At 40.9% G+C, this 10,090-nt stretch overlaps 1 protein-coding gene across 4 annotated transcripts in view; it reads left to right on the forward strand.

Moving 5' to 3' along the window:
* Window positions 1-4,807, forward strand: part of DTNA (dystrobrevin alpha) — a 341,889-nt gene extending 337,082 nt beyond the window's left edge. For 3 of the 4 annotated variants that reach the window (XM_036753027.1, XM_036752990.1, XM_036752997.1), the window contains one exon: window positions 1,226-2,315. In XM_036753027.1, coding sequence (XP_036608922.1) covers window positions 1,226-1,384 — 159 coding nt within the window. In that variant the 3' untranslated portion in view covers window positions 1,385-2,315. Of the gene's footprint in view, window positions 1-1,225 lie in introns of all 4 variants that reach the window. The other variant, XM_036753014.1, reaches the window with a different exon arrangement.
* Window positions 4,808-10,090: the final 5,283 nt, after the last annotated feature.

Genomic DNA, 10,090 nt, shown 5'->3' on the forward strand with positions numbered 1-10,090 from the left:
GATAGAAAAATAAAAGTTAAAAAAATAACCTAGAGACCACAAAGAAAACAAAGAGAAGGGATAAACAATGGCTTGGATATTGGTAAAATGTCCCCTAAGCTTCTGTGGGACACATGGCCCAGAGAAACCACAGAACCTATCATTAGTTGTGGTAGCATCAAACACAAGGAAAATCCAGAGTTAGAAATGATAGATGACCTTGATTTAATATGTTTCCAGTTACACATTTGTACTTTCCAAAATATAATTCCAGTTTAGGGAAAACAATACAACATAGCATGTGTCCACACACTTGAGAAAAATTATACATGCTGAGGCTACTAACTGTAAGACTTTTTAATTATGACTACTGTAATTTGACATCATTTGAAACAAAGGATACAGAGCCACTAAAGATTTCATGATATTCATTGGTATTGTAACAAAACTACTGTTGTATGGGTTTTTTGTATTGCTGTTAAGTATTGTTTTGTGTGTGTGTTGTAACCTACTGGGGACGTGTTATATTTTGAAGTGATTAAACTAGTTAATTATGTGTCTATATTTTGGAATGCAATTATTTCTTCATCAAAAAAAAGGTTTTTAAAGACAGTAAACCAAGCCATAAAGACATCAGTCAGCAGGTCTCCAAGAAGCTCCTTTAATTCTCTTCTTTCTATTCCTTTTATTTTTTGTAAAGATTTTCAGTGGAAGCCGTATTTGCTGTTACTATGGCCTGTTAACTCAGTTGGTTTGAGTGCCTAGTTAATGAGGCCCAGGTCTTCAATTTATCTCTGTGGTTGTTAGTTACAACTTCCACCATCATCACTGTGTACCATGTCCTAAAGTCACAAGAGGGAGTAAGGCAAGAAAGTACAATTAAAAAAGTCACCATAACTGGGAAAACAAGTAAAAACTGAGCCTTATTGATACAAGCCAAATCAACTTTCTCCATGAAAGACAACATTAACGTTGTCTGTGTTCTAGCTTAAAAAAAAACATTTTCCAGTTTGCCTTTAGGAACTCATAAAGATAAAACTTCAATCACTAAGATTCTTAGAATCTCCTTTCAATATAGAAAGGGCTAGAAAATAGTCTGTTGTCTTGAATATAAAGAAAAGAGGAATCAGTACCTGTAGGATTTTTTTTGCAGGGAAGAAAGAAAACATTAGTCCTAATTCAGAGAAAAAAATGCTCCATTTAAAAACAAAGCAAAACAAAACATTTATATGTATCTTTTCCCTAGGCAGGCTACAGTCAGACAGATGATGAAAGTTATGTGAAAACAGATGATGATGAGAGTTGCATCCAGACAGAGGAAGAAGACAACACCCTGGCAACCAACGTCACTGAAGAATGGAACCAGCATGTAGGACAGCTCCTGACAAGAAATCCCAACCCCTGACATTGTCTGCCTGCTGAATGTAGCACTGCTAACCTTTGTTCTAAGAATTGTAGTTTGTAGGTGTGTGTTTTGAGACAAAAAAAAGACTTTCGTTTAAAGTTAACTGCATCTTCTGTCACATGGCTCATCACTGATGATGAACCCAAGCTAAAACACAGCGCTGCTGTTACAGCAGTGGCAGTATTAACAAAACATTTTAAATCTTTGCACATGATGTTGAACCTGTTCAGTTTACAATGATGATATTAATACTGTTTATAGCCAGGAGTTTGATTTCTGAATACTTTGAGATTTTAGTAGAACAATTTACTATACACTGTACATTTTTTTTCCACAAGCAATTGTAAAAAGCAACCTCTTGTAGTTATTCATTAGCCCTAAAGGATTCTGTTCCTGGCTGCTGCACCTACTTGGAATCCAGAAGCCAAGAAGGTGGCATAGTCTGTAACTTGATTGCAAGTCTCTGTTAAAAAAAATAAAAAAAAGAAAAGGTGACCCTTACCAAATGCAGCAGGATAGCCCTATTCTCTGGGCTAATGTATAACTTGGGGTTGTTTTCTTTCAAGATACTCTAATAAATCAGCCATAGAATTTAGTGTAAATATTTTTTTCCAAATAGATATCATATACAAAAGAAGGCAACATTCAAATTATATAGAATCTAGTTTTTAAATCAGCACAGATCTTCTTAAAACTGTGAACTATGTTTTGAAATACTCGTTACTAAAGCTGTTTATAAACCACAGGTGCCATAAGATTCCCCAAACCGACTGAAGTCCCCTATGCTCTTCCATGCTTTCGTTTCATTGTTGTTTGGGCTTTCAGAAGCATGTCTACAACACTTCTCCCTGCTCAGTCTCATCCGTCCCTATCAGGTTGTTTGGAGGCCTTCAGCTTTAAATGTACAGGCTTAAAGTGCGCTTGTTAGTGTTGCCTCTTCTATTTTATTTCCTGAATGATTGTTGTTGTGTTGGGGGGGGGGGTTTGAGGGGGGGGTTGTTTTGTTTTTTGGTTTTTGCCTTAGTAGGCCACCAGGTATACTCAGTGAAGGCTAGGGCAGTGCAAAAGGAGACTGGCCCATTCAGAAGACAACAGGAGGGGAATTTGGAATGCAGTGGGGATTGTGGGAAAGAGAAGGAGAGAAGCTGGGGTTGGCTCTTTGTGGCACTCCATCGGGTAGATGGAAGGGAGAAATTTTCTTTAGGTCTTTCAGCGTTATTATTATTTTTTAAATGAGCATTTTGGATTTGTTGCCCTAAAAATAGGAGGTATTCTGGTCATTCCCTTTCTTCCCTGAAACTTTAGAAAGGAAATGATGGAACAACATAAATAAAATTTTCTTTTGGGGAATCAATTTTGGGACATCCTAAGAATGCTGAAAATATTTCTCAGTTATCCCCTCACTTGCTCTTGGATTACTGAGACCCAGGTTAGGTGACTATGTTCTGCATCTTAGGCTCCCAAAGCCTTGGGCCCTCTCCATATGTGGTTACAGGGGAAAGCTGCCCAACATAGAGCACATGTCTGGTCAGATGTTTTTCAGCTCAATTTCCAGAGGGCTGGAAGACATTCCTCCCCATGTAGTTGGTCTGAAGTAGCCTGCCTCAGGGTTATCCTTATGTAATTAAAAATAAATCAGAAGTCATGCTTGTCTGAAGTAGTTCACAGGGAATCCTGTGCTAGGATGAGCATAGACCAAATATCACTGGCACCCCAGTCAGCATTGGAATAGTGCCCAGGTTTCTTCCTCATTGGATGTTACTTTCATTGGGTGTGTTTTTCTTTTCTTTTCCCTTCCACATATCATTTATATGACCCTTAGAATTTCTTTGAGAGGAGGGATTATTTTATTCTTGGTCTTGGTAGGCCCACAGCACAGTGCCTGGCACATAGTAGGCACTTAATAAATGCTTGCTGTTTGGGTGGCATCTGCCAGCCTCCCATAAAGGCAGGCCATACCCAGTGACAGCATAGCCCTCCCTGCCCCTACCAGCCAGGAAGAGCGACCACTGGTGCCTCATGCTCAAGCTGAAATCACTCTCAGCTTTGAATTGCAGCCAAGTGGTTTCTGAATACAGAGTCCCACATGGCCAATGTCGCATCCCTAGGGACCTTCAGCAGCTGACAGAGCTGCCAAAACGTGTCATCGTTTTTTTGGGGTTTTTTCACATTGAAAAGTCGGTTTACAGTTTAAGGCATTATTGGGACATACCGTCAGGCTCTCCCTTGGGCAGAGGAATTGGGGTACCACCTATCGTTCATCAGGCAGATGCGATAGAATCAAGCCACTGCAATGCCTTCCTTGGGGGTCATTTTCAGTGATCTATTTCAGAATAGCCAGCCACCTGATATTTCTGTGAGCTCCATATCAGCCCTGCAGATCAAATCCAGGCACCCAAATCCTGCAGTTGAAAAGAGGTGGCATTTTTTTGTTTTGTTTTTTGGCTCTCCAGGTTTACATTTTGAGTATTTTCTTAATGAAAAGCCCAGCAGGTTTCCATCTGTCCATTTGATACAATTATATCTTGTGGTGGTTGTTTCTCGTTCATTCAACAAAGAATTACACACTCATGGCCCATAGCAATGGTAGCATTTTAGTGCACAGTGTAAACACACAGCCAAACCCCCAAGACATGGCACCTAGGTCATGGGAGGGAGAGGCTAATCAGGATCCAGAGTACTGTTGCAGTTGGTCTGGGTGGGGGTTGGAGGAAGCTGTTGCAGATGGTCCAAAGGGATGTCCAAAGAAAGAGGTGAAGAAGAGTCTCTTGAACGCTCTCCAGCAAGGCAGTGAAGGTTCGACTGTATGTAGGCCCGTGAACTGAATTGCATTGAAGGAGTGTGGCCTTTGTTGTGATATAAGACTTATTTTCTTATATGCATGAGCCAAACTGTTGCATCTTAATTTAGCACAGGTGTCTGCCTTTATTTTGATCATCTTTGTCCACCCTTTATGAGTTCTTGGCTGTTAACTGTAGATAGATCTTGTAAATAATGCAACCCGAGGTTGCTAGGATCACCTTGGTTCAATTCAGCGCAAGGAGCCACAAACAGCAACTCCACTGTGTCCTCAGCAGAAAGGGCATTTTTACTTTTGAACCAAAAAATAAATTATACATATATACATATATATATAAAGAGTTACATCTTGAGGCTACTAACTGTAAGACTTTTTAATTATGACTACTGTAATTTGACACCGTTTGAAACAAAGGATACAGAGACACTAAAGATTTCACAATATTCAATGGTATTGTAACAAAACTACTATTGTATGGGTTTTTTTGTATTGCTGTTAAGTATTGTTTTGTGTGTGTGTTGGAACCTACTGGGGACATGTTATATTTTGAAGTGATTAAACTATTTAATTGTGTGTCTATATTTTGGAATGGAATTATTTCTTCATTAAAAAAGGTTTTTAAAAGTACTACCCTGTGTGGTGTTTTCTTCTTTTGCCTTGATGAATTTTTTCCCAAAAATCACTCTAAAGTTAGTCTAAACATGAAGGGAAGGGGTACTCTAATGCTTAGAGCCCATAGTCCAAGATCATAGATCTAGAGTTTACAAGGGACTTTAGATGGCATCTAGTACAATTCCCCCATTTTGAAGATAAAGAAACGAGCCCAGGGAGCCTGAGTTTCCTAAGATAACACAGGTAGTGAGGATTTGAACTCAGGACCTCTAACTCTAGACTTTGGTGACCTAAATTCCATTGTTTACAGTAAATGTGGACAGACTATCTTTCTCTTTTGCAGCCTCAGAGATCCCCAACTTTTTGTGATGAAAAGATGCCTTACTCACCTAAACCTCATGGTCAACAGAGGTCAAGAGAATGCTGACAGAAAATGGGCACAGTATAGGAGGAGTGAGGGGAAGAGGAGGGAAATGGAGTGGAGGAGGGAATGACAAGGAAAATCCTACCAGCAAAATCTGAAGGGGAAAGGGGAGAAGCATGTTGTTGCTACTGATAAGCATGATTCTATTTTTAAAAATTTATTTATTTTTAACATTTTTTTAAAATTTTGAGTTCCAAATTTTCTGCCTCCTTCACATCCCTCCCCCCACCCTTTGAGAAAGCAAGCAATATGATATCAGTTAATCATGTGAAATCATGCAAAACATTTCCATATTAGCCATGTTGCAAAAAAAACAAAAAAATATACTTAAATTTGTACTTATTCATCAGTTCTGTCTCTGGAAGTGGCTAGCATTTTTCATCATGAATCCTTCAGAATTGTCTTGGATCACTGTTTGATCAGAGTAGCTAAGTCTTTTACAGTTGAGTGTCATTACAATATTGCTGTTTCTATGCATATGACTCTGCTCACTTCACTTTGTACCACCTTCCCAGGTTTTTCTGAAACGATCCTCCCTTGTCATTTCTAATAACACAATAACATTCCATCACAATCATATGCCATAACTTATTCAATCATCCCTTAATTGAGGGGCATACTTTCCATTTCCAATGCTCTGTCACCTCTAAAAGAGCTGCTATAAATATTTTTGTGCATATAGGTCCTTTCCCTTTTTCTTTGAAAGCATGGTTATTTTCAATCCTTGTAGTTTGCAGCTATGCCTCCTCCCTAACATAAATGCCTTCAGAGATGAGGTGAGGGAACATAGCAGCAACCTCTAACCATAACTGCTACCTCTATCCAATGGACATTTAGCCCAGGAATATTTTAAGCTCATATTTCAAACTACCATAGGCCACAAGGGAAGTGGGGCTGTCCACGGGCTGCAGCCTCATGACTAATCTGTTGGAAACCCCAATCCTACCTCATTATTAGAACCCTCAGAATCCCTGGGGTCTTTTTAATACTGTGTGGAGGGAATGGGATGCAATTTGTCCAAAATAAAGTTAATCAGAATTAATAGCTTAGCAGGCTAAGTCTTGGACCAGAAAGAGGAAAGATGAGCCAGACTTGGGGAAGCCAAGAAACGGAGCACAGAGAGATCCACAGGATCAGGCAAAGGGTATTGGAGTATGATCTCAAGGTCAGATGTTGGCTGCTCAAGGAATGTTAGTCTGAAGGAAGGAGCTCATTCTACTGAAAGGTAAGATGCAAGAACATGAATCAAAGATCCAATGCAAAGCCATGATCTGTCTAACTACAGACTAATAAAAGGTAGTACCATTAGCAGAAGTACAGGGAAGTGGATGAATGATGCCAAGAAGTTCTGACAACAGATATCAGGATCTTATCACTGAAAGAGTGAGGTTCAGGGTCAGAACATCTATGACCTTCAGGGTACTAGGTTATCAAGATGAAGACTTCATTGTAAGGGAGCAAAGGAGAAGCCCAGTTACTTGGGTCTTTGGGTCAAGGTAGGCCAGTCAGTAAAACTGATAATGCTGATTCGATGAGAAATTGACCTAGGACTCTACATTTATTTCACATAGGCACAGGACATATAGATCAAGCTGAAATTACAGTGTACCATTAAGGCCCTAGCTCTAAATACTAGTTGACTGCAGGAGGAGGGAGCTAGGTAGACATTGTACCATTTCTCCAATCAGGGATTTTCCAATAGTGTTTTTTCAAGAAATAGGACTTTGGGGGCAGAATGGGCACCTAATAATTTCAGAGCCATCTCGCATCACAAAATGTCACACTGAGGCAGGTGTGAGGCAGGAAAGAGCTCACTTAAGCATGGTCACCAGGAGTGAGGGAAAAGCAGAAGCCCCTAGAGCTTCCTATTTTAACTAATAATTTTTGTTGACTAGGTGCTAAGCTCAGTTATGTCTATTTGTGGAAGGACTGCACCTTCTAAATATCAGCTTCCTGGCACAAGCACCAGTCATCCCACTCCAGGTACCATTCTGCTAGGGGGTATCTCTGTGTCTATCGTCTATTTATCTTTATCCTTTCTACCACGCCAATAGCATCCCTACTGTTACCTGAGTCCTCCATTAAGAATGGTAGGGCCTAAAACTCAGCCCAAGCCAAAGCTCCAGAGGACTCTCCAAAACCTAATGTAGCATCAACAAACCTGGACATCTGGGTCCCAGATCCCAGTTATAGTAAACCAGGAATATCTCCCACAGGGCCAACCTCCACTGAGACTCATTATTGGTTTTAAGCCTAGATATCGTTTGCTAGCCTTGCTTCCCAAGCACTCGTTTTATTAGCTCTGATAGAGACACGGCAGCGTTGATGGAAGTTTCCATGGTTTTCTTCTCCTTGGATACTGGTAGTGTGTTTCTCAGTTCTCACAGATGTCCTCTTTGAATTCTGAAGCTGATTGGTATATTGAGGAAGATGGTAGGTAGACTAAGGGTTAATCCTTTTATAGAGGCCAAAACACCAAGGGAAAGTTCTTTCATGGAAACATTGGCTAGCATCAAAGCACCCCCAAAGTTCCTTTCCCTACCTTTATGGGAGGTGGTGGTTCTCAGCAGGTGGCCTAATTATTCAGGAAGGATCAGTGCCAAGAAGGACTAATTCATAGTTGATGACCTTAATCAGTCCATGTCTCACCATCCCTCAGCTCAGGGTACCCCCTCATCATCCCTCACTTTTTAGAGAAATATGACTTTTAATAGGCTTATTTCCTCCAGATCATTAGGGTTGATGACATAAACTCCCTCAAGACTTTGTCCTTGGTCAGGAGTAGGGATGGCAACTTTTTTCTCTTTTCATTTCCCTAACTGCTGTGTAGCAAGTAACATTTATCAGGACCTGCCTGATGCACCTATGTCAGAAAGGACTCAGCAGCCAATATACCAATGGTGAAAGGGGAGGGAAAGGAACATATACTAAGAACAGTATGACTCTCTTTTGCAGTAATCCTGTCTAAGCCAAGACTAGATATGGTTCTCCTTCCATTGGTTTCTATCACTTTAGAAGTCCAAGTTGCAGATCTGAGCACAAAATAGTGGAGTGAATAGAGGGCTGGATCTGGAATCTAGAGGCCCTGAGTCTGAATACTGACATTGACACATATTAAGCCGTTGATCATGTCACTTAAACTCTCACAACCTCAGGAGACTTTTTAAGACCATAAGGTAGTTGTAGTTGTAGAGGGAGTTTCTATGTCAATGAAATCACAGGCCCAGTACAATCTTGCTACCTCAAATGGTTTTTAAGTCAAGTGATCAATCCGAGTATGTGGCACTCCATAGGTTGCAGGAAATCACAAAGACATTAACATTGGGCAGAGGGGTAGGATATGCATTCTGATGCTTCTTTTTATGCATTTGAAGCCCAAATGTCCCCAAAACAATTCTCTATGGGTCATCAGAATCTGTCTCCAGATGACTCTCATATCTAAAGTGTCTTTCGTATTCTACTTGTCTGGGGGGTGGGGGGCATAAAAGTGCTGCATTCTGGCTTATGAAAAAAGAGCAGGATGATTCAATATGCCACGAGAAGCTCCTTTTAACATAAGTGCATTCACCAGGCCTAGTTGGGTTTGGCCCCATGGAAGAAGATTCCTGCTTCACTACAACTGGATCTGGGGTCCTGATAGCCAGGTTTATTAATCCTACATCAGGCTTTGGGGCATCCTCTAGAGCGCTGACTTAGGCTGAAGTTCTGGGGTACTCATGGGGGATTCTGGGGAAGCTACCACATATTTATAAGGAAGGTTTGGGGGCCCTCATAAAGAATACTCCAGACTTTAGGGTGTGTACATCCTCAAAACCTCTGAATCAAGGCTGAGGTCAGGAATGATGAACACAGATGGGGATGAATTTTGAAAGCATGAAGAAGCTCTTTCAAGAAGGCCCTGGAGAAGATGTTAGCACTGATGTGGTTTAAGAGGGGGGGATTCAGGGACCCCTCAAGGACCAGAGTACTGGATAGGGTTGTCAGGAATGAATTCACAGACTCAAGCATTCTTTAAGTCAAGGTGGCAAAGATTTATTGTTACCATTTTCAGCAGGTAAGAGTTCTTAAGGTACCTGCAACCTAACAGGAATTATGCTAAAGCTTATATAGGAACACTTGGCCTTCTGACACGAAGTAATTCATAACATCTACTCGCAAAGAGAAAGGAGCTTCCAGTTGTGCTTGGCAGGCCTCGAACGTCTCCAGGCTGTTCCATCTCCTAACCTCTTTTCTGTAGGGATCGTAGATTTAGAGCTACAGGGGAGCTGAGAGGTCAACTTCTTTGTTTTACAGTTTTAAGAACTGAGGCCAAGAGACATTAAATGACTTGCCCATGCTCGAATAGCTATGAAGCATCAGAGGCAGGATCTAAACCCGAGCCTTCTTAATGCCAAGTCTAGCTTTCTATTCCATACTCCACTGTTTCTCTAGCACATCTGGAATGGGTTTCCCGGCTTAAGGATACCTGCTGGATCAGGCTTCTCAAGCACAAGTTAAACCAGTTGAGTCTAATACTAAAGCGCCTGGGGGGGGAAATCCAAAGTTGTATTTAGTGGTCCTTTTATGTGAGAGCTGGGGGTTGGGAGGCATGGCAGTCAGGTCCAGCTATTCTAGGGAATGTAATAAATACATCCCAACTGGGTCCACCATGGATTTTTGTTATTTAATCTCATCTTAGCCAGCAAGATAAAATTTCCTTAATTGACTATCACAACCCTCACGTTAGCTATTTCAAACCTTTTCTCCTCTCCTCAGGTTTCCCAGACCACCACCTCCCCTACCTCACCTCAACGTGAGACCTTGCCTCATACTTTGCTGAAAGCAAGACCCACATAGCCATTAGCTTCTTCTCCCCTATGTTACATTTCAA

The sequence above is a fragment of the Trichosurus vulpecula genome, chromosome 1 (genome assembly GCF_011100635.1).
Source record: "Trichosurus vulpecula isolate mTriVul1 chromosome 1, mTriVul1.pri, whole genome shotgun sequence".
NCBI lineage: Eukaryota > Metazoa > Chordata > Mammalia > Diprotodontia > Phalangeridae > Trichosurus > Trichosurus vulpecula.